A 26,584-nucleotide genomic window follows, 5' to 3' on the forward strand; every position below is an offset into this window, starting at 1 on the left:
AACTTTATTTTAATAGCAGGAGAGTCTATATGTTCATTAAATGATTAAATATCTAATTTCATATATTCAATACATTAAAAACATCTTTTAATTGAAATTAAATACAGAATCCTGTTACATAAGACAAACATGTACAAAATTAAAACAAATATTAGCTGTTTGCATTTTATAATACAGGACAGATTTAAGCTAATTTTCATATAATAATATTTTAAATACCAAACACATTATATATATATTTTTTTATAAATTAGACTAATGGCATTTGTATCTTAACAATATAACAATGTATGAAAAAGAAAAAAACAAAAATGTAAGCTTATCATCTACAAACACCAATGACAATAATCAATCATCATGGCTATGACAACTAATACCAAAATAATACAAAAGTTTTTGAGGAAAAATAAAATAGTTTTATAATACTATATAATATGATAATTTATTAGTATTTTCTTTTGACCACCTGTTTAAGAACGTTCAGCACATCATCTAATTTGAATATAAGGATATAACATACATTCTCTCCAGGCATTTTTCTTAAACTATAGAATTAATTCAGTTAAAAGATGTTAAACTTGAAATTTATATTTAGCTGATGATCCCAATTTTAATTGAGTATCAGTATGGGCCTGGAAATAGAAATGTAACTGTTAGAAAGTAAATTAATTAATAAATTTATATCATCACTATTATAACATAAAATTATATCTAATAGCTGAATAAGTTATACATTAGAAAATTGTCTTGAATGCAATTATTATATTTCATTCAGTAAAACTTTTTAACTACACACTTTGCTATCAAAAATAAGCTTTAGAAACTAGACAATGAAATTTGTTAAACTTGACAATACAGTAATACCTCGATTTATGCTACCCCAACTTATGCGAATCCGGAGTTACGTGATTTTCAAATCTCGACGATTCGTCTTTTATTTGAGTGCCATGCAACTCTTGATTTCTCACTCCCCCCCACACTATTGTTCAGCTTACATGTTCGGACATGTCGCGTGGAATTGACGCATAGCTACAATTTTGTGTTATTTATTTCTGTGTTTGTTATATCTATGGAGACTTGAGAGACTCTACTATGTCATCCAAACGAAGTAGAACTGATTCTTCTGCATCAAACACAAAAAGAAAAAGTTTATCTTTGGAATGTAAAGTTAACAATATCAAAGACTTCGATACTAAAATGAAAATTTGTGAATTGGCAAAGAAGTTTGATCTACCAGAATTGACCCAGAACAATTATAAAAGGTAAAGAAAAAATTCTCAAAGCTGTGAAAAATGCTCAATCTTTAAATTCAAGCATCATTCGTAAATGTCAGTATTATCACTGAGATGGAAACAATGTTATCTAAGATTTTATTAAGCATTTTTTTCTAAATTTGTTTTCTTTAGTCTCCGGCCCCAATTAAAAATAATTTGTATGTATTTATATGCAAAGTTATACCCCGACTTATGCAAATTCAACTTACGCAGTTATTGCTCGGTCCCATCTATTGCGCAAGTTCAGGGTATTATTGTATTGAAAAACAACGGACTGTCAAGCTAAATATGCATTATGATTTTTAAAATAAAGATATTTTTGAATTTAATAGTTATTATAACTACACAAATATAAACACCAACAGAAAGTCAATGCATAGCAAATGGACACCCACAACTGTCGTAAATAATTGGGCTATAATTTGGAAATACAGTAGAGCATTGATTATCCAACTTAATTGGGGACTGGGGTTGGTCGGATAACTGAAAAGTATGAAAAAATACATTATTAGTATAGTGTATTAGACCTGGTTTAAATACTAGTCTCTCTTTCATGGTCGAGCCAGTGCTGCTGCCAGCTAAAACATGCAAAAATTTAACAAAAATAATATTAAAGTAGCCAAGAAATAAGCAAATATTGTAGCACCATATCACTAGGGGACATTTGAATTTGCCGACTAGAATGCGGTCGGTTAATCGGGGGTCGGATAATCAATGCTCTACTGTAATTTATAAATTACAAATGAATTTGACAGGGTGAGGAACTAGGGAGAGACTAAGGATGACTTTTAAAGGCAAAAATATTCAGATGAAAATGAACATTAATAATTTACTGAGCAATCATTTTTGACTGTCAGTCACAAAAGAGCACAATGCTTGATGCAGTAATGCAGTGCTAAAAATAGTTTTTAAGTTTCTGGAGCATAAATTTAAATTTGAGATTGAGATGGTTTGTTTTCATCAACAATTAAATATTTATAACGCAAACATTAAGAGCTCCTTGTGTGTACTCCTTAAAAAAATTCCAGAATGTTCCACAAATTTTTTCAAAAACCAAAAATAAAGCACTAATATTCTTTACTTCTAATTATATACATATTTATATTATACTCCCATTTCAACTGAAATATTACATTACGAAATATGAAATAAAAAGCTTTCATAATTTATTATGATTCACCATAAGTTTTTAATTTTTATATTATTTCTGAATCTTTAAAGAATAAAATTTTGTAAAGGTTTAGAAATTTTCACAACCCATAAGAACCCTGAATAATAATATAAAGATATCACATGACAAAAATAATTTAACAGGAAATTTTTATCTAAGTTCACTTAGAAGATATTTCATTCTTCCTAAAGATTATTATTTTTAGGAAGTTAAATGATAAATTATATCAAAAATTCAATTTTCCAAGAAAAGTGTTTGGGGCAGCTAGGTGAAGTCTGCACAACTCTCCAATCCAGGAAACTGATTTTGCAACTTCAAGAAGCATGAAAAAAATCCATCATTTTGGACAATTTGACTGAACTTCATGTTGGATCATAAACTCAAATACAAAAAAAAAAAAAAAAAGGTCCTATTGCAAGAAAGCCTTATTATGCTTTCTGAAAACTATATTCTTTGATAATATATTTTCTCTTTACTTGCTGTTCTATTTCTCTAATCACATCAATTTTAAGCTAATAATGAGTTAAAAATGACTATAAATGCTATATTTACTCTTTCAGTTTCACTTTCAAAATATGAAACATATTGAGATAAATGACAGCTTCAAATTAGCCATGTAATGTATCAAATTTCCTAGTATAAAACAATTACAAATGAAATATTTGATATGATATGAAATCAAATTTTTGTTAAGTAAAGACAAACTAAAACAAATATGAATTCTATTATAAACAAAACAAAAAGTCATTTAAAGTCGTCTACGTGGACATTATTTATTAATAGGACCTTGTACTGGTGTATTGGCACAGTAATGAGAGTTAATTCAGTAAAATTTCTTTATTTTATCACCTGTAGTAGCAATATCCGTACACATTATACACGGATATTGCTACTACAGGTGATAAAATAAAGAAATTTTACTGAATTAACTCTCATTACTGTGCCAATACACCAGTACAAGGTCCTATTAATAAATAACGTCCACGTAGACGATTTTAAATGATAATAAATTGTAAGGACAGTAAGGTTTTTCTAATTTCTTAAAACAAAAAGTCATTTTTTGAGATATACTGTATATAACAAATTCAACTATTAGCAAGATTATTCTTGTTACTTATGTAACTAATATTTATTAATGGAATTAATTGTTTGACTGCTGCATTAGTTTTAGTTTATATAGTTTCTCAATCTGGACTATAGGAAAAAAGATGAAAGCATCAATCTGGTTCACGTTGATTCTATTTCTGTAGTAGGTTTTAAATCCACCTTCAATTGAATTCAAGATGTATTGATCAATTTCTCTTCCTTCTCTATATTTCATATATTTATTGAGTTGTCAATTATAGCATTCATACAAGGCATGTATTGGAGATATTTTTTTGTATACCCTAAAAAGTGCTTTTTCTGACTCCACATATTCCAGATAGAAAACAGTGCTCTAGATCACGTCTAACAGTGGATTAAATTTTATCCTTGATAAAATTTATTCTCATTTTTACCATCAACACAAAATTTATGGCATTCTTCAAGCTTTAAGAATAGAGAATGTCATGAAAGTTGTCTTTATTAAAATTTTAGTGCTAAATTTATATATTTCGTATATACAGTGCATATATATTCTATTTAATAATATTTTGCTCATATTTATGCTAGTGTGTTAACTTTTACTCACTTTAAATGTTATTAAAATCAAGTTTTAATTAAATCTAATACTAACCTGAAAGCCAATCATGCACTGTGGATGTATATTCAATCTTTCTTTTAATTTACAACTGAAAAATTAAAATTTAATTATATGTAACATTAATGTTAAACATAGAACTATACTTTGAACATACTGAAATATACTGTTATATTTCAACAAAAAGGTCAAAATAAAAACAATACTATTTTCAAATTACATATCAATTATTATAAAATTATAATTACTATAGTCCGTTTATTCTAACCTCGAGCGCCTCTTACATGAAAAATAGTTCCCTCTAAAACTTTAAATTTGTAAGAAACAATGATGTTTCAAAATTATTTAATTGTCAGTGGTAGTGATTAAAGAAATGAAACTTAAATATATATATCCTTTTTTTCTATTTGTAACGTTTTTGAATCTTAATTAACTATGTTTTCAATAATTGGTTGAATAGCAATATGCTCCACCTTCTTGTTCATTTTTCACAGTTAATATGGCAGATGTTAGTGATACAAGTAAAGGATTTAGTCAGAAATTGATTACATGAATTTAATTAATTGTTCAGGTAAATAAATAATTTAATCTCTTAATGTAAAACTTCTTCGATGTTTGTTTATTTTCACTATGTTTTCGACCTGTCATGTTACAAGAATGAAAAATCAAACAAGGATATATTTTTCCCAGCAGAGAGAAAAGGCAACCAAATCTCTTCTCCTAGCCATGTACTAGGTTAGAGTAAATGAACTATATTTATAATAATAATCATTTTCCAATCTTTAAACTTAAATTGCTTTTATCACTAATTTTGAAAACATATATAGACACAAAAATCAGAATAATACCGTATTAACCCAATTATCAGTTAATTTTTTTCAGTTTAAAGAGGGAAAAAAATTTTCAACCTTGACCTATATTCAAGCTCCAATTAAAGTTTTCCTCAATTTTGATATCTGTCTATGATACACGTTGCACAGAGTTAAACTGATTCTAAAATTCAGTGCATCAATTGTTTAGTAATGCTAAATGTCAGCCAAATTGTGACCTGCCAAACTCAGCCCACAAACTATGTGCAGGAATTAAGTGCCTAGCACAATCTTGAACAACTGACCAATAAATTATTTACAGACAATTGAGTAATTGACGTTTAATACAATAAAAACAATCAGTCAGTTTAAGTAACTTCTACAGGAATTTTATTTTTGTAACTTAGGAGTGTCTACTAATTGAGCAACTGATAAAAATTGGGGAAAGGTTATTGAAAATTTACTGAAAAATTTATTCTGTTGTAGAGTGTAATTTTTACTGTAATTTTAGAAACTCAATTTTTAAATATTTACATGAAGATTAAAAAATTGTCCTATGAATTGTTTGCCTTACATGCATAATATAAAACTTAAAAAGGCCTCTCTTCGTTCAATAACAAGTAATCTCTGATCTCTTCTGAAAGTAATTGTAATCAAGGAGATTTACAAATGTTAATCAAACCTAATTACACAATCATTATTCCAAAGTAAAATTTAACTAAGGTTTTAATAATTAAGATTCAAATAACTTTTTGTCTCTTCATATGTGTTTTTCTTTAGCAATTTATAAATATTTAAAAAGGAATTTCAAAATAAATACGTTTGCAAAAAGATTTATACTCTAATGAATATTATTTACACCTTTTTTCTTTTATAAACTTAAAATAAATTTTAAAAAATTAAATTTTTTGAAGTTTACTTAGTTTTCATGAATTACACTTCAAGTATAAAAAGTTTAATATGTACATCAAGAAAATTTGCAATGAACCATTAGTATGTGATAAAAAACTATTTACCCAATTTTAATATTAGCATCTGCATGATCTGTATGTGATGTCCAAATACCAATCTTATCGCCTTTTGGCCTTATTTGTACTACTGCTCCACATACTTCATCACTAAATTCATCAAAAGCTTCACCTATCAAACAAAATAGCTGAAAAAATAAAAAATTATTTACTATATTTAAATTATTGAGAAAATGTATTTTATTCATGTTATATTTACTGTTTCAAGCCAATAATTATCTAAATCAGATGAACGTTGAGGACGTGACATATTTATCAGCCATCTTCCACCACTCTTATTTCTGGCATCTTCCCACATTGGTTGAATTCCTTCCTAAAAAAGTTTAGTTATTAGGTTTTTTAAATTCATACTGAATTTACTAAAATTTTACAATGTATGATACATTGTAAAATTACTAAAACACATTATAAAATTTTAGATACATTTACATTAGACTAAAGATCTGATCCTTAGTCTAATATGAATGTATCTAAGTCACTTTCTGTACTTGAGTCTAAGCATACCACAATTAATTTATTTACTTATTAAATGCAAAGTGGTTTAAATTTAGGAAGAAGAGTTACAAACCATAGATAACTTGATGTTTTTCAAGGAATCAAGAAATTTATAACACTTGTCTTCCTAACTTAAATCACTCTGTCTGTGTTTATTAGCTTTTTGTCAAATGTATCAATATTCTACTAAAAATTTATCTTGATTTATTCATTGATTAAGATTAATTTCTGCATGCTTACACTGATTTAAGACTACTATAATTGTTAACATATAAAGTTACAAGTTTGTACAATGAATAAAATGTTATTGATATAACAACTTGACTGTTTCTATAACAAGATCTTATTAAAACTTAATAAAAATCAAATATTATAACTTCTTTTTTCTCCAAACATTTTTTAATCAACTGATACTATAAAAAATTAACTCTCAAACACTAGGCATAAAACCTAAATGGTTCTCAATGAATTCTTATTTTTATGTTAGTCATTGTTCCTTAACAGGCTAACAAAGTTTATTAAATTTTGTCAATGGTCAGATCTTCATTTAAAAGTTGAGTTTATATGATGGAACTTGTTACTGATCTGCTGCATTAAACAGTTATTTAGATCGTTACAATAAACTATTTAATTTCAGTATTTTTCTGTATGACTAGAAAAAAAAGATAACTGTATTACTTTATAATAAGGTTATTGAAAACTGCTCAACTATGTTGATGATTAGAATGATTCTTTGCATTTCCATTTAGATTGAGTGATTCTTTTCTTTATACATAATCAATAAAATTATTTACATAGATTCTGTTAGTAAATGGAGTGTGTATAATTTCATTGATGACTACACCTACTATACCTTTGCATGTAAATTAAAAAAACAAATTGCAAAAATTGTTAGTTATTTCACATATATATATAAAATATTAATATAAGAAATTACTGTTTGTACAATCACACACATACAAATATATAACTGCCGAATAGCAGACACCATCAAGACCAAGAAATTTGTCACTATTTAGAGGTTTGTACAAACACACTAGCAGCTACACTGCATTTTAATGCAGTCATCATATAGTGAAGAATATGTTGGGATTACAAAACGTCAAAGTTGCATTAGAAATAAATTATCAATTTTTAAATGTATATGATATGTTGCTGCAGGAAAGTTTGGTCCAATTTTATTTTATTTTTACAATACAAATATGGATATTTATCTCCCAGAGTACTGCAAGTAATCATAATGAAAAAAAGCAAATGTACAAATGATAATTATGCAGTAGTGATTCATTAGTTAAGAAGTTCAACAAAATACAAGTTGAATATATGGTTTTGAAGTTTCAAATATGATCATAGAATGAAAAAATGGTAAGAAAAGAGAAATTCCATTATTTGAGCATTCTTCACCACTCCAATCTTGAGTGATGAAGAGACAATATAGTGTAATGAATTAGATCTAACAGACATAAAGTATGATTATTACACAAATTCATGCATAATACTATCACCAAGTTTCAATAGAATCAAAATGTGATATGTTTTAGGCCACTGTTCTCTAAAAAATATTGTTATATTTTTAAGATGTTCAGTGAGAAAATGAATAATTTATCCTAAACTGAAGTTGAAAGTTTGTTTTCTATAAGGACACATAAATAAATATATCCTAAATACTTGTGTAAATAAAATAATAAAACATATTTATTTGTTGATTTGGGGAGCATTCTTGCAAATAACTGCAATAAAGATCAATTTGAATAAATCAAATACAATCTCCGATTATAAATATCTCATGAGCTTTAATTTGCTTAATATTTTCTTTATTTATAATACTGAGAAAATGAAAGAACTAAAATATGGTATTATTAAAGTTTAGTTTAAATATGTTTATCTTGTAACATTTTTATTTACTACCAACTTAAACCCTTTAAAAAAGTATGACGACCTAAGGAAATATACAATAAAATGGTTTGCATAAAAAGATAAAAAAACAGAACTAGACAATCTGATAATGAAACTCAACATCAACTAAACACATTTTTATAATGCTGAATGTAGATGCAGGTGAATAACCGTATGTATACAAAGAAACATGAATGAGAAAAGGCTCTATAACAACCTTAAAACAGAAATATTAAACAGCTAATATTTAAAAATGTCAGAACTTAATACATTAAATACTGAATTCTGCAATAAAGGTACCTTATCTTATTAAAAAAAAAAAAATGCAATAGTGTTATTAAATACTTACTTTAAATACTGAATAGTCACATCCAACTGGTAATTTGCTGGCCAATTCTATATGATTATACAACCTAACGAACAGAAATTTAAAAACATTACCTTAAATTATTTTTTCCAAATGGTCTGAATTTTTAATGTATTTAATTTCAAAAAACATATAATGAACAACCAAAAACCAATAATCTGAATAAACCAAACTACAAAAATATCTTGAATGAAAATCACACTAGAAACAAGGCAAAAATCATAAAAGATATTTAAATTATGAAAGTTGTTGATCATCATTGACTTTTTCAATATGAACAAATAACGAATTCGATAAAAAGTTAGACGTAATTCATTTTACATTCAACAACCTAAAATAGATTTGGTTTTAGATTGTTGATTATACTCATTTCAGTTTATATCACAGTTACTAATAATGATTCATGCTGTTAAATTTTCACATTCATGTTTAGTTTTGAAAATTAAATTTTTCAATGATTTAATAATAAAATTACAATTCTATATAAAATAATTCAGGAAATATCTGCATATTCAGGTATTTCCTAAATTATTTTATTTTAAACAGTGCTTACAGAAATATCTGTATATTCAGATATTTCTGTAAACACTGTTTAATTAATTCATGTAACATGAAACAAAATTAATGTTGAAACAAAACCGAAATCTAATAGGTACTAATACTCACTTGTGTTAAGAAAACATGTAACTTCTAACAAACTGGTCACTAGTTGCCAAGTATTTAATGGTAAAATAACTTCTAATCTACCAAACTGTAGGATTAGTGTATGTCAGTGTTTAATGTATTAACATATTCTTTCTTTAGATATGTTGTATTAACATATCTAAAATATAGAAAACTGAATCATAAATAAGAAGTTAGCTAAAAAATATATATTTTAATGAAAATATGTCAAGAATATTTTGGCTATTAAACTTTATATCTTTAATTGAATACTAAACAAGCAACTTTTGTTGCAGTAATGGCTTTTTCATACAAACTAATGATAAATTATAAAAAATATAATATATATCATCTTTTTTTAGATTTACCCAAATTATGCTGTTGAATTAGTTAAATTCTTTTTGTTCAGATATCCAAAGCTAGCCATACAAATAAATCAAAACATTTATTTGTATTAAGTCATTATTAAATTAAAAGATATTTGAAAAATTTGGCAACTATAAATATTCTATAATAAAAACTCTAAACTCAAAATAATTTTGGCTAAGAACTGACAGTGACAAGTGAGTATTATACATATTAGATTAATGTAATTCTTTTAAAAATTAAAAGACTTAAATCATGTGTAACTTCTACTACATACGCCCAAAAATCTTCTACTGTATCAAATGTAGTAATCTGAAGCAAATTATCTTCCCAGGCTTTTGTCCGATCATTCTTATAAAACCACAAAGTCCATCTATTTTGTAACGGATGCTTGATTAATAAATCTGGTGATAAATTCTCTCCCTCAGTTTTTTCTTCTTTTTTATTTTGCACTATTTCATCCTACAAAAATAAAATTATAATGAATACTAAGAATGACTTTTTTCAAAATGGATTATTAAAAATCTACAAGCATTAAATTACCATTTATTAAATTAACTTTACAGTTACATTCATAAAAAAAATATTTATAAATCAACTCCAAGAACTACAGTTTTAAAACTGACAATAAAAATTTAATAATACAATGTGTAAAATATTGTATAAAAATTACATTCAGATTTCCAAGAAAATTTATAACAACTTTTCAAGTTAATGCTATTTTTAGAATTTCACCTTTCCTCTATTATCTTATTTTAATAACTAATTACATTATACATTTGAATAAATATTTAAATTAAAAATACAAAATCTGATGTGATTTAGGTTTTAAACATTTAATTACTAGTTATTAGTTTCCTGTAAAACAATGAGGATCTGAAGTATCCAATTAACAGTATCACCACAACAGAAAAAATAATAAATAAAATTAGAACCAAAATTCATAAATAATCAACTACAAAAACACATCATGTTGAGATTAAATAATTTATATATGATTCTAATGAAACTTGTAGTAAACACTATTAGGAACTGTTTATAACATTCTTTGTTTCAATTATTTCCATTCACTTTAAATTTTCAGGCACTCTTCATTTAATTATAAGATATAGACAGAACATTTTTGTCACTTATTGCAGTGTTGAACTGAGAAGTTGGAAACAAATCTGTTGCTAGATTCAGATTTGGTAAAAAACAGACCTGCTAAGACTCCTGTTTTTTTTTATTATCCAAACAAAAACATCTCAGATGTAAAAAGATTGCACCAAGTAAAAACTTATGACAATTTAGATGACAGTCAACATTTTTCTTAGGCGTTTTTCTTTGGTAAAGATAAGGTTGGCATTTTGAAGTGGTACCCACAGAATTTTTATCTGTATTATGATTTTCTGCAAATCACTTCCAAGCACTAAGCTTATCTTTACCAATAAAAAATCCTAAGAAAAATGTTGACTTTTGTCTAAATTGTCAAAGTTTTTACTTAGTGCAATTTTTTTACATATCTTAGGTGTTTTCATTTGGGTATCAATTGTTTTTTGTTTAATAATTATGTTATTACATCAAGACATAAGACAATGATGTACAATTTGATTGCCAAGTGCCGATAAAATGTGCTACCAATCAAACACTTTCAATATTCATTTCAGTCAGTGCTGACCAAATGTGTCATTGAGCAATGTGCCACCAACCAAAGCTTTCGATATGCCATTTAGAAAAATCATTATAAAAAGTTTCAATTTGCATAAACTTGAGCTTTTGTTAAGAGCTGGACCTTCTGAAATTCTGAGTCAGAGTTGAGTTTGTTCTACTGACTCTGCAGTCCTGGTTGAACCACTATAGCAGCAATGCTTAAAGAGCTACATTTAAAAAAATTAACTTCAATACAAACTGGTATTGTGGTAGCACAGCATATTACTGCAATGTTCATGGTACCATGACACCAAATCTTAATTATCAGTCAAATTAAGTGAATTTACCGCATAAACATTGATGTGATATGTAACTAAAATGACAGAAGCAATTTATAAAATATTAGGGTAGAAGGAATGTCTTAACATTTTCTTCTTTCAAATCACTTCAAATATAAGCATAGTTACGTAATGCTGAAATTCATTTGCCAGCAGAAGTATTCTTTGGTCCACACCCTCCAACTTCTCTACATCCAAGACAATATTCCAAACATTGTGGAATGAAGAAAGAAGATAAGATGGACACAGCTTAATTGCCTCCAGGATTCAGAGGCAGCTGAATTCTATCCCAGCATACTAATCCCTTGCATTCCAAGATACCCTTCTAAAATAATATTCTTGTCATTTCTGAAATGGTATGATGATGATAACTAAACTTTTCACTTAATATCTAAATAATGCATGAGTTTCACTATTAATATTCACAAGCCACACTTTAGACATTACATTATTTAAATAAAAATTTAAACAAACATACTTTTTAATATATATGAAACAGGAGTCAAAAGTGTTCTTAATTTATCAAAACATACTGCAATTTTAAAGTTATTGTAAGTGAAAGTATTATGACATTAAAAATGCTTCCCTATTGATTATATAATATGAATGTTCCAGATTTAATATCCTTTTTTATTCCTCATTTCAGTAAATTAATAATGACAGTTAAATTTGTTATTCTGAACTAACTATTTTATCATCATCAGACTAATTATCTAGTGCTATATTATCAATATAGCAAATAATGTGTTATGCTCAAATACAAAAGAAACAACTAATGACTATTCCAGAATGTTCTGAATTCACTGAAAACATTTTTATCTTCAACCAGATTCAGACTGTTAATTTTGGATAAGAGCCAATATTGCATGTTACGTAAAAATCATTCCTCTCTTTTCAAAGCTATAGATTTAATTACATCAAGTTGTACTATTTCAGACAAAGACCCATTTACACACAATCAAAGAAGTTCAAGTTCAACCTTTCATTTGCTAGATTCATTATTAAACATCGATTATCCAATAATATTTTTTCAAGCAAAAACTCAAGATTGTCTATCCTATCCATTTGCAAATAAAAGATCTCATATCAAGGGTAACAAAAATTATACCATATATTCACTCTCCATTACTAAAAGATTCCTCCTTTTCCATTTCAAGGTGAAAGTGAAACACCAAAATTAAAATTTAATTGCATAATTTTTCATTTTTTTCTTATTGACTTTCTAAAAAAATGTTACTGGATGTGAACAGGATATTGACAAAGTATTAGTGTGTGAGATACTATAAACACGCTATTACTGATATCCAGCAATAGAGCTTAATTCTTAAGTCTTTCTCAGTTAAGATATACAGAAACTGAAAAAATTAACAGATTGAACAAAAAATCAACATTCTAAATTTAGAAGAACAAAATACAGAATTTAGAAGTTATAACAAATCATTAAGAAAATAACTGTTTTGCAGTTTCCATAGTACATAAATATGCTCTTCACAACACCAAATACAGAATAAGAATAAAGCAAATAGTCTATTGGCATAATTGAATTGTAAATAATTTAGTAGTAGAGGTAGGCACTAGGTGCCATCTCTTACTAAATTTAATTATAATTATTTAGAATATTCTGAAAGAAAAGAATCGGCCCAGAGCGCAACTTGAACCTGCAACTCCTGCTTACTAAGCAGATGTTTTGCCACTACACAAATCCTCTGCCAGATTATTTAATTAAAAAATACGTACTTTCAATATTTCAAAATGTCATCATCAGGTTAAGCATATACTATTCAAATTACAATATTTAAAAAGTACATTGTCTATCTTGATTGATTTGGTTATATTTCATCTAGGCAGTCAGAGTTCAGTCTCTATAGCACTTCTTTGTAAAGTGTTAGTTTTGGTTGGTGATGATGGAACATTTTGCTTTTAACATAATCTATATATATAAAAACGAATGTATGTCTGTGTGTGTGTGTGTGGTGTGTGGTGTGTGTGTTTGTCCTTCATGCATTACCACACCATTTATCCGATTGCCATGAAACTTTGGGAAGTTGTTTAATACATTCCCGCGAAGGTTTGTGGCATATGCGAAGATCACCATTTTCCACCTTTCAAAAATATATTTATATATGGATTAAGGCTTTTATGTCCAACAGATGGCGCTAACTTCTGACGACCTAAGTTTGCTTTTCTGTGAGGCATTATGCTTTTCTGTGAGAATGGACCTAAGCAGATCATTTTCTACCTATCTATATAAATAAAATACAACGTTTGTTTGTTCCTACCGATTCCTTTGAAATTTTGACACAACGTTGCATTCGAATATGCACGTGTTTTTATATAATATACATGTCGAAATTCCCCCTACGGGGAGATGGACGGGATTAAGGCTTACCGTGAAGAACTTGGCTTCTATTTATACTATTTTACATGCGGTTTTTTGCGTTTTTAATTGCATTTTAATAGGTGACGTCAACAGAATATACACTAAAAAGGGATTTTTCGATATTCCCCAGCGGGAAAAAGGACAGAATTAAGGCTTACCGTGAAGAACTCGGCTTCTATTTATACTATTTTACATGCGGTTTTTTGCGTTTTTAATTGCGTTTTAATAGGTGATGTCAACAGAATATACACTAAAAATGGATTTTTTGAAATTCCCCCATGGGGGAAGTGTTACACATTTATAATAGATACATTTTGAGCCACAACAACGCGTGACCGGGTCAGCTAGTATAATATAATAATAATAATAATAAATATAATATGTAGAATCGATATATAATATAAGATAGATATATCTAATTTTACAAAGCACATAGTAAGATTAGTATTCTTGTTTCAAATCAACCAAGGGTAGAAGGAGTCTGGAAAAATTAAAATACCATAAAAGATGGTATTTTAATTTTTCCATAAAACCATAAAAGATAGATTTAGGAAAAAAGCAAAAACAAAAAAATTCCACTGTCCAATAACTTGGCATATTTGATAACCCAGCACCGTGTCAGTCCCAATGATGTCAGGTTAACAGAATGTTGCTACATTCTATAAAAAACTGGGAACAAAATAATAATTAAACATACTTTAAATTTAAAATAAAAAAAAATTATATAACTTTTTTAACATATTATTTCTTAACATGTAGTCCACATTTCCCATAAATTCAATGCGGGTGCATTGCACAACTTCCATAATTTTAATTATTGAATTTCCATAATTTTATTAAAACCTTCTCCTACAAGTAACACTTTTTGTTACATAATGACTATATTACCTTGGGGGGTGATACTGAGTAGTGTCGTTAAGCAAAACAAGAATGTTGTAACATCACTTAACAAACAATTGGCAGAAGATGCAATAATGAACCTCATGGCATTCTCATTAAGAATGAAACTTCCATTGACTACTCTCATTTACTGAAAGGTTGTTGCGAGTTATCTTTGAGTTTAGATGAATATCAAATATATACTTAAATTCCTATTTTATAGAAACACGGGCAAGATTATTAGTTTTATTTTTAAACTGTATTGTTTAATATCAGTTAAAGCAAATATAACATTTGTATAATTAATTAAGAAATATAATAATATAATTATACAGTATACATAGTATGCAATATAGTATATATTGCATACTATGTATATTGTACAATATATTATACAATTATTTATATATATACACACACACAATGTATATATGAACAGCTTATCTGTAAAAAATTTGTGTGTGCACTCATGAAGTCTACCATTATTTGGTATTACACTGTAGAAGTTTTTAACTTCAATTTTTATTCTCCATGTTAAAAAAATTATATTTATAAAAATAAGTGTTCATGTCAAGGTGAACGACTGTGTACAAATATGACAAGAATGGTAAAGGTATAGTTGAGTGTAGTTCTAGGCATATGAAAGAAAGGGTCATTGACACATTAAGTAGCTTTTCATAACAGTTGTTGCATTCAATATCACCTCCCTGGTCTTATTTCATTCATGCTCATATTTATCGCATAAAGAAAGCTTACAACCAACATTGCATCTATACACCAACAACAAGAAATCAGATTTGTGATTCACTTAGCAGTCATGTAAGGCTTCCCTTCTAATGTAAAAAGTAGCTTGCTTATATAACACAAGGCAAAGCCATAATGGCTTTGCCTTGTGTTTACATAAGCATGCATTCAAAAGAAACCCTATATAGGTTTGTAGTAACTGGCAAATACATCACTTTAAAAAGCTGGAATGTATATTTAAATACTCAATTATACAACCAACACACTTTTCCAGCCAAGAATTGGTTATCTGATGAACTTTTGCAACCCAATTTATGTCTGCCTCAAATCATTGCAGAACTTTCCATTGTAACTTTTGTTCTATCTAGAACAAAAGCTCCATTCCAATTTTTAAAATAATTGAAAATTCTGAGTGATCTGAGGCAGACTTATAAATTAAGTCAAAAACATTCATCAGATAACAAATCCTTGGTCAAAAAAGTGTGATCGTTGTATAATTGACATCATTGCACTGTTAACATCTTTTGCTTACATTATTTAACTTGCATTGAAGTAAAAAGTTCAACATAGCCCTCATTCTAGTTAGGGCTAATAATATTCTTTTGTATACATTAGCCAGCATAGCCATATTTACTACTTAAAGAGAAACAAATCAAAACTGGAAAAGTTTAAATATAAATCGCCTCAGTAACCTTAGTTTTATTCCAGTAATATCTTAAAAACAATGAACATTTTCAAACAGCTTAACTGTCCTGCATCAGGTCAGTTAAGCTGTGTTCTATTTAGAATGAGGGCAAAATTGAACTTTTTACTTCAATGCAAGTTAAATAATGTGTGTTCGAGAATGCGACAGAACAAACATTCTAAATGGAACACACATAACTGACCTGATGCAGGTCAATCAAGCTGTTCAAAAACATTCATCATTTTTAAGATGTTACTGGAATAAAACTAATTTACTGTGGTGATTTATATCTACACTTTTCTAGTTTTGATTTGTTTCTCTGCATACTTTACACAGTTAAACTGAGCAAAACTGATAGTGATTTTTTTTTCTATGTAGGATCCACTTATATTGATTGCAATTCACATTAAACAACAATATGATTCTTTACATAAACATTCACTTTATTCACTTCAATTACACTGCACTGACACATTGGACACTAGATAAAAGTGCCCAATGTGCATTGGGATAAGTCCATAGTGGTTAAATATTGGTCTGATGTATGATCAGTACCTGTTGAATAATGTTTTATTTAGACTTGGGAAGATATCTGAAGATTATTAGTTTGCAAGATTCAACTAACCTGAACAACATATGGGAAGGAGAATGACTGGAGAAAAACTAACTAAACATCTACTTGATAAATTAACATGAAGCATACTAAATTATAGCAATCTTGTGTTCAAATCACGCTAAAATTAACAAAGGAATACTTTCATTTGATATTTGTTTGTTCCTTTATTGGTCTGTGTATGTACAGTGCAAGTTATTTAATTTTGTGTAAAAACCATCAATCTTGAGTTAAATTTTGAAAGATGTTCTTCTTGTTCTAATCATTGAATTTTGAAGATGAAGATTATTCAGTTCAAAATGAAAACAATACTTTGTATTAATACTTTGACTTTTGAAATAAGCATTAGAAATAAATAGTTTAACATTGCATCTTTTCTGTTGTTAATGTTTTTCTTACATTCATTTAACCTTATCATTAAAGATGCTTTGTCACTGCTACACAGCAGCATTTCTAAACCAAGCTTTTAGGAGTGTACTGTACACTCCATGCCTTTTCATTTCTTCCTATAGGTCCTTGTCATTTACATAAATTGTATCCAGTGCAGTGCTAAAGTAACTGGTAGATTTAACAAAAAATACTTTGTCAACTTTAAATAACTTATAAGTTAGTTGTCCCATAAAAATTAATGAAACTGTTGAAAATTTAACATCAACTTCGATGGAGGTCATTATGTATGGTTGATTTTATTGTTTAAATATTGAAACTTAAATACTTCTATACATCATTATTTACCATTACTTCCTTTATGATTTTAAGTTCACCGTCTAAAGTTTCAACTAATGATTTCTAAAATGGGAAATGAGAACAGAATTAACAAATGGCCCAAACTGAAGAGAGACCTTTCTGGGAAAACTTGGCAAAGAGCTATTTTTGTGACATGTTTGAAAGAAAATATATCATCAGAAATAGAATAAATCTAAAAGTAAAACAAACTGACATTATATATCTTAATAGAAAGTTTTATATGTAAAAATGATATTAAGAAAGAAATATACCAAATTCTTCTTCATTGTTACTTGCATTGCAAAAGTATCTTTAAAACCTAACAATGTCCTTTAAACAAAATTGAAAACATTAGGCCATTCAATAAATTGCAAAAGTATTTAAATTTTTGAGTTTATGCATATAATTTTAGATGTATCATAGGTAAATTGTTAAATGTATTGTACTTCTCTGAAAACTGCATTTTCCTAAACCACTACCACTTAAACCTTTAAAATGCAGTACAGTTTTAAAGGTTTGAGTAATAGTACTGTGGTTTAAACCTATTGTGACAAACTTTTTCACTAGAAAGAATATTTATTTCTGTTTTGTAGGTTTGTTATAATTCCTTCAAATGCTTAATTTTTATTGGGTTATTATTAATCTGTTATTTAATGTAATCTAGAATACTTCAATGTTAGATCTTAATAAGAATGGAGTTGATAATGATGTTAATTATGTATGTTAGTACATTCCTCATATATAAATCATACACAAGGAGTATTCTATACATTTCATAAGGGCAAACAATAATAAAAATAAGCGTAACATTTCTTTTCAGAACAGAACAAATGATGATTCAGTTCAATTTACAATTAAAGTATTTTAAAACATTCTAACAGAATCACTGCGTTATTGCATTAGCATAAGGTGTAAATAATTTAACCGTAAAAATATTAATTACTAAAAGAATAGCAAATTATGGTAAATTATAACTTGTTTCTTTTGTTTTTTGATAAAAATATATTTTAATTTAAATTTTTTCTGTAATTGATTATTATTATTAATTACTATAGTACAGCTTCTGTAACCAAAAACTACAAATTACAAAGACTTTACAGAATGCAGCAGACGTCTAGTCCAACCCAAATAACATCATGGAAATATAAATAAAAATGTCAGACTGTTATCATGCCAAGTTTAGGATACTGAATGCAACTAAATCAATGACCTTGAAAAACTTTTGGGAGTCTTTCAATAGTTAAGTTTTGACTGCTCATGATAATGCCAACTGTAACATTAAGAAATCACTCAACATATAAAAAAATTTACTCATGAACTAATGCATAGTAAAATTATTTTCCAGCAAATAAAAATTTGCAAAAAAATTTAACAAATGGTAATTCAGATCATAAGAATGTATTTAAGACAATATCCAGTATCTGATAAATTTATAGAATTTAGCATGTTACAGGTTTTGATTCATTAATTTCAAAACATTAATCATCACAGAATTCTATAAATTTAATGGCATGAGCAATATTTGGCAATTTAGAATGACAATTGAACAGTTTCCTTATTTCTGTACTATATGACTATCATTACAATATAATCCCAAATATATAAGAGTTAACATTGAAGAATCAATACAAAATATATATTAGTGATGGGACAATATCAAAATTTCTCCCAATTCCGATTCAGCCAAAAACTCCAATACAATTCCAGATTCCAATTCTTTTGAATACAGTACTTTCTAAAGTTTATTTTGGTTTAGAAAAATTAACAATTTACATTACGAGCATGGTACATTCATTAATTAATAAACATCAAGCTGAAGAATGGGAAACAATTGGGAAATCCAGAATCAATCTTTAGAAAGAAAAGTGAAAATTCTCTGTTTATATGTGAATATGCATGCTTTTTTTGTGTACTACAAAATAAATTTGTAATCTTATTTCAGATAAAGTTATTGCAGCACTACCCCCAAACAAATTACAACTAATTAATGCACTTTTACTCAAAGAACTATCCTATCATGTCACATTGGGTTGCCATCTTTGGAAACTGCTTCATTGGCCAATGTGATGGCTGCGGGGAGGGGAAGATAAATGAGATGATGCATTTTTTTCATGCTTCTCACAATGGGCATGTCTTGTAAATGATTTAACTCCATCATATTTAATACTAAATGAAGTTTGGCAAATGAGCTGAACAAGTATCATCAAGAGTTAACCAATTCTTGAATTCATTCACTAGAGCCACGAATATCTAGACTGACTCATCCTGAAAAATCAATTTTTAAAACTCAAAACAGCATTAAACAGAGCAAACAAGTATTTTTACTCAGAATTACACAAATCTCATTTAAAAATTTAATGTATTTAATGTGTTACAGCACATCTAAGAATCATAATAAAAACTTTCATAATTATAATGAGAAAGTCACTTTATCATTAAAAGTAAACATACTAAATATTAAAAACAATTTTATATAATATTGTTTTGATTAAAATATAATTTTGTTTACATTTTAAATTGTTTTGCTGACACTGAAATATTTTTGCCAACTACCGGTCTCTATTTGAAACTAGATAACCTAATACAGTGGATCCTCACTTAACGAGCATAATTCGTTCCAGTGTCTTACTCGTAGTGCGAAACACTCGTTATGCAAAACAATTTTTTCCATAGAAATTAATGTACAATACGACAATGCGTTCCACGCTAAAAAAATGCTCAAATGCATTTTTTCAGTGTTTTTTTTTGAATAAATGTTACACACAAAAGTATAACATTTATTTAAAAAAATAAAATTGTACAATATACACTGTTAAGGAGTGTGAATCATCATCATCATCTTTTCTTCTAGCATGGAATGAACCATCCTGGAATGAGAATTTGATTTGCAGAAACAAAAAATAAATCACAGCTAATGTTTGATAAACACTCCTAATGATATGCCAAATTCTTGGGTTATGTAAATGCTATAATTAAATATTAGAAATTAATTAATTTGACTAGAGGTAGGCAGTTATATTCCATCTCGTATTAAATTTAATAATTATAAATAGTTCATTTTTAATTCAGACATTTCTAACATTTAATTTGGAATCGGTCATTAAATTTAATGATCCAAGAATTTGGCATATCGTTTGGTGTGTTTATTATATAACGGGCTAGGGTTGTTGATGTTTATAAGTAATATGTGTGAACACAAGTTTGAAAAAATATGTGATCACAAGCAACACTAAGATGCTAGCGGAACGAGTGCTAAACACAGACTGATGGAGAATGCCGCATGCATACAATTCAGACTTCCCCTCTCCTCATCACTTGTTATGTGAAACATTGCTAGTTAAGCGAGGCAAATTTTTACAATTTGTTTTGCTCGTTATGCAAAATACTCATTGTGTGGGGTGCTTGTTAAGCGAGGTTTCACTGTAATTCAATATTAGCTCACTTATAATTAAAATTTTTAAAAAGCAGGCAAATTAATGAAATTGCTAAAAATTTAAATTCAATTATCTTTTGTATGAAACAATACTAAAACAATTTCTATAGTCATGTCGCAAAAGAAATTAATTTGCAGTTAATTTAAAAAATTGAAATTAAGGATTCAAAAAATGCATGTAAAATTAAATAAATATATATTATTAAAAATAATAAAATAATTAAAGCTCTGGCCTTTACACTGAAACCAAAACTTAAAATCAAATTAATTGAAAATGAAAAGAATGTTTTTAAAAACTGTTTAAAAATTGTTTTGAAATATTTTGCTTTTAATATATAGGTGTACAGAAAGGTGTGTATAAAATTTAAGGAGTTGTAGAGAAGTTAATTTTCAAGTTGAAAATTCTAGGGCCATTTTCTTTATTTGAAGTGTTCATTTTGAGTTATAAGCTATTTTAAAAATGTGACATCACTTCCTGTTTAGCAAAATTCCAAGTGAAAGTATTTGTTGATAATTTCACATTAGTTTGATATTCATTACTTATTATCTGCAATTTTATTAATCTGTTACTTGGATTTTGAGTCTTTTTTGTAACAATACTGGAACAATACAATGGCTTAACTTTATAAGTATGCTTCAGGTTGTAAGTTCCACAATTAACCAAAATTTTCATCAAGGCAGTATTAAGCAGGGTCTTAACTATATTTACAATAATCCAGTTCAAGGTCAATATATGAGAATTTTATGTATTAAAGATGTGGTAATTCAAATATTGAAAGATATAAAAATATATTTATTGATTATGTAGTAAAATCTCACTAATTCAAACTGTGTTAACTTGAAGTCAGGTTATCTCAAAGTTGTCTACAGGTCCTAGACAGTGTATAGAATTTTCCATATAATACAGAATTCATCAAATCAAAATTGTTGGTTTTAAGTCTATCCTATTTTTTCATTACCCTCTATCTTTTGATAGATCCATGATCTTCATTTTCTCCTATATTCTGTGTGAATGCAGATGATTAAGATAAACAACACTACAGCTCCATGCCAAACACCATGCTATTACAATCTCACATTGGCATTCTTTTATTGATACATTATGTTACCAGTTTTCTAACTGGGACACAAGGCTCCTTGACAATGCACTCAAAGTTCCATAAACTGTAAACAATTCTTGAAAAATTGCTTGATAACTAGAAATTAAGATTGGAATAGCAAGAGTGCACTAGGCCTATACCTTTTTTATTAAATATCATTTTGAATAAATTAATCAATACAGTATTCAATTAGTAATATTGAGTACAATTATTCAATGAGCAAAATATAGTTTCATATATTCAATTTATATGATAGCTTGACTGCGCAAAAGTTTCATAGATTCCATAGTCCCATATAATTGTTAGCAAAGCATGTATGTGGTAAGTGGTGAAATTCTATTGTTAAATTTGTTGCTTGATAATATCTGTGCCCTCTAGTAACAGTTCATTACCAGGTTATACCATGTGTTATACCAACCATTATTAGCATTATTACCAGCAGTTTTATTGCTATTTATTATATGTTTGCAAGCTTTATGACAATGTCTTCAACTGGAAACTGATTAAATCCATATCCCAAGGAAGAAGCAAGGTAATTGCAATATGATCAAATGATTTTGTCATATAGCAATTACATTTGATTGTATACATGGCCCCTACACCCTACAGCGGGGCCCCCAAACCAGGATCATTGACGAGCCTCTTCCTCATTCAAACTGGAGACATTAGTGGTGTGAGGTGAGGGACCTAACCTCTCGGCCCGTGACTGCTTTGGAATATGATAAGGCAGCTAAGTGACAAAAAATATTGTTTTCATTCACAAATTAAGCACGCATTTACAAAAACAAATTAGATTTATTAGAGACAATAGAGAAATTACACCAACAAATTTTACAATGACAAAAACAAAAACAAAATAGGAATCAACACAAGAACTGAAAAAAATGACAGAAATTAAAAAACAAAGCACATCAATGAGACAAAATCCAAGAAAGTATCAATTAAATTATTTTGCAGTAAATTTTCTGGCTTTTGCCAAAGCAAATTTTTCAATCCTGTCACTAAAATTTGTTTGTTTAGCTAAATCATTTTCAATACACAAAACTGCTAGGTTATCTAGGCTGGCCATCTTCATACTGGGTCCCCTGACTAGGGTCCGGTCAGTCACTACCACGTGGGGGCCATGTTAGTTAAATTACAATTTATCATAATGTTGTTAAAATTTAGATTATGAAGATATAAGAAAGTATTCATGAATATTTTCTTACATATAATTAGACCAAACACATTTCTACAGTTAATTTAGTTGCTTAAGTAAATTATTTCTAAATAAATTTAATTATAAATACCCAAAGCTAAAGTAACAAATATTAAAAGTTTATAATACTACTTCAATTATTCAAGAATTAAGTAGAAAATGCAATAATTATCACAGCTTATACATAAAAATAATGAGAATTGTATATAAAATAATTGGAGATATATATATTAATTGATAGTTCCTAAATAAGGTAATTTATCTGTATATGAAATTATTATCCTGTATTTGCTAGAAATATATATAGATAACATATTTATTGATATAATTTTATATGTAAACTATAATCATGTAGTTATTTTTGTTGCATGTTTTTTATAAATTTGAACTTTAAATAACAGCACTGAAAAATCCTATATTGTTTAATAATACTGTATTCCAGAATTTTATTTATTGTATTGTTCCATTGTGTAATAATTATATTAAAAAAATGTATGCAAGTTTAATTATTAGATGAAATAAAAAAATTTTAACTTTGCTATCCATAGATGCCTATCTTTTTGTTTCAAAAAGTGATATAATTGCTTTTTTAATGTTATATAGCCTGCAAACATTAAATGAACATATCCTCATTAGGATGCTATCAATTTAAAAGAAAAAAACAAACTATGCTAATAATGATCAGTATAACTTAGTAATGAACAAGTGTCTACATAACCATTACTAGAGATGCTGATATCATCAAGCAATTGAATAATGGAGTTTCACTGCTTACTATACACATGCTTCGACTGTTAGTCACAAGTTTACACAATTTCAATTTGTACAAAACTTTCACAAAACCAATCTACCACCAAAGATTAGGTACACACTCCATTACAATCATGCATAAATCTCATAACATTCTATTTCATGAAATGTCCAAGATACGATCCATGAAATAGAACATCATGCAATTTATGTATATAATATGGTACAAACACCATATTATAGACACACATAGCAAAGCTGCATGTGTATTTAATCAATACAGTATATATTAATTATAATGTTTATTAAGTAATTGTTCCTGTGGTAATTTATTATTATATATTATTTACTTTAAATCTGGAGAAATCTGAAAATTTTTCACAAGATTTTTCTTAAGTCCTTAGTAAGCTTCTCCATACTACTCCTAACTATATTTTCCTACCAGAATAGACCATCTCCCAACATTTTCAGCAATCAAAATTCCCTCCTGGTCTGTTCTCCATTATAACTACACGAGATCACAGACTTACACAATTGAACATCAGAAAATATGACTATATGTATAACAATACTCAAAGTTAAAATCACTGATTAATTAATGCCTCAAAGTATTCTTAAGTAGCAAATTTCAAAATAAAAATTTCGTAAAAATAATTTATTAATACGTCAATCAGTCAGTATAATTACATTACGTTCATATCGCGTTTAAAATCTGTTTACGAGTGTTAACTTTTCTGTCTTACGGGTAAAAGTTCTAAAAAATTGTTTTAAATACATTAATGTAAGGAGATAAAACGAAGTAATTAAACTAAATTATTCCTAGACAAGCAAAATGATGTTAAAAATGCGAAATTACACGTGCAGAGCACACATTTTTCCATATAATGTATTCGAAAATTTCAGCAATACTCATTGAAACGCTTGATTTCGCAAACTCTAAAATAATCAGTAGAATATTACATTGTATAAATTAATATGATGTATATTTATATTTGTATTGTAACATTGAACAGATTTCAACATTTAAATCAAGTTTCCCTCTAAAAGCTTCCTTTTAAGGAAAACCAGTACAAATCCAAAATGGAGGTTAAGCCTACTATAAATATGATTTATTTAATATAAGCAAACTTTTAAGTAAATAACAATTCAATAACGAATTTACAAATTCATTTTGATATTAATTAATTATTTTTTCCCGGTAAAGTACCTTATTTTGAGCGTTATTCTCTTTCGCCATCTCCGATACTGCTATATAACTTGACAATCGCTCTTCTGATTCAGCTTTGGTCACGTGACTAGTTTCGACACGTGTTGATCACGTGATCGGTAGTTTTAAGACTTTTTTTAAAAAATATACTTTGTCATAAAATAAATTAATTGTGTCTTAAATATCTATGTAAATATTTTTTTAAATTATAAAATATCCTTTGCGTTATACACTTATTTCCTTTGACATTTGCGTTATGTGTAAATTCAGTTCTTCAGATAATAGGATGGCAACATTATCGCCGTAGACATTTCGGCTCACGATCGTAGTTGCCTCATAGAGAAGAAACGCTTCTTAGTGGTTGCTTATTCGACGTCACACGGATTCCAAAATGAAACATCTTACTACTCCTTATGGTAAAAACATTACCTATCAGAAGCGTGTAGCTTTAATTACACGCTAATATTTCATTAATTACGATTTATACTTAATTAAATGTAAATAAAAATAGATTATAAATAAGAAAAATCCGGAATATTGTGCAAATCATCGTAATTTCTACGTGTAAAGTTGAAATTAAAATGCGTTTTTCTACTCTGTAAAGGAAATCGATTTTTATCTATTTTATGATTTAATAATAATAGTAATTTCTTAAAAGATTAATTTTAGTAAATTATATGTAGGTGATTTATGTATAAGTAAATTAATTTAATTCCTATCGTCAAACCGCATTTGTTATTACAATTTACTTTTCTTTTCGCAAAGGAACGATCGTATTTAAATTGTTTAAAAATTTCAATTTAATTCATAAATGTTGCTTTACATACATGTATATAACACCATCTGGCAAATCACTTGTTTGTTTAATTAATGATATCGTAGATGAAACGGTTTTACATTTAAACTCGGTTTCACATTTCTTGTAAAATTGATTCCATTTTTTTTAAAACTAAATTAAAGAAATTTCTGATGGCTATCATAATCCACCAAACCAGGGGTGAGCAACCTTTTTAATCAACGGGCCAATTTAAATTTTAAAATTTTTTAAAAGTAACACTTATTAATAATTTACAAAACTTTATTTATAATAAACATTAGAATAAAAAAAAATATAAAATTTAAAAAAAGTAAAGATTTCATATACAAATTTTA

The 26,584-nt window shown here is 27.5% G+C and overlaps 1 protein-coding gene across 1 annotated transcript; it reads right to left on the reverse strand.

Annotated features, from left to right (window-relative positions):
- Window positions 1-70: 70 nt before the first annotated feature.
- LOC136979939 (eukaryotic translation initiation factor 4E-like) lies at window positions 71-25,530 on the reverse strand. The gene is made up of 7 exons (XM_067275982.1): window positions 25,433-25,530; window positions 10,028-10,212; window positions 8,704-8,767; window positions 6,163-6,276; window positions 5,952-6,091; window positions 4,163-4,217; window positions 71-632 (listed from the first exon to the last, which is right to left on the reverse strand). Exons 1-7 carry the CDS (start codon window positions 25,460-25,462, stop codon window positions 573-575), a joined length of 648 nt encoding a protein of 215 aa, XP_067132083.1. The 5' UTR covers window positions 25,463-25,530; the 3' UTR covers window positions 71-572.
- Window positions 25,531-26,584: the final 1,054 nt, after the last annotated feature.

The sequence above is a fragment of the Centruroides vittatus genome, unplaced genomic scaffold, assembly GCF_030686945.1.
Source record: "Centruroides vittatus isolate TY-2023 unplaced genomic scaffold, ASM3068694v2 contig_651, whole genome shotgun sequence".
Taxonomy (NCBI): Eukaryota; Metazoa; Arthropoda; class Arachnida; order Scorpiones; family Buthidae; genus Centruroides; species Centruroides vittatus.

Excerpts from the sequence above, each read along its gene's own strand:
- LOC136979939 (XM_067275982.1), bottom strand. The coding sequence starts at position 25,462 with ATGGCGAAAGAGAATAACGCTCAAAATAAG. Across the intron at positions 6,092-6,162 it reads ATAATTATTGGCTTGAAACA|CTATTTTGTTTGATAGGTGA; the intron begins GTAAATATAACA and ends TTATTTTTTCAG. Across the intron at positions 4,218-5,951 it reads GATGCTAATATTAAAATTGG|TTGTAAATTAAAAGAAAGAT; the intron begins GTAAATAGTTTT and ends TTAATTTTTCAG.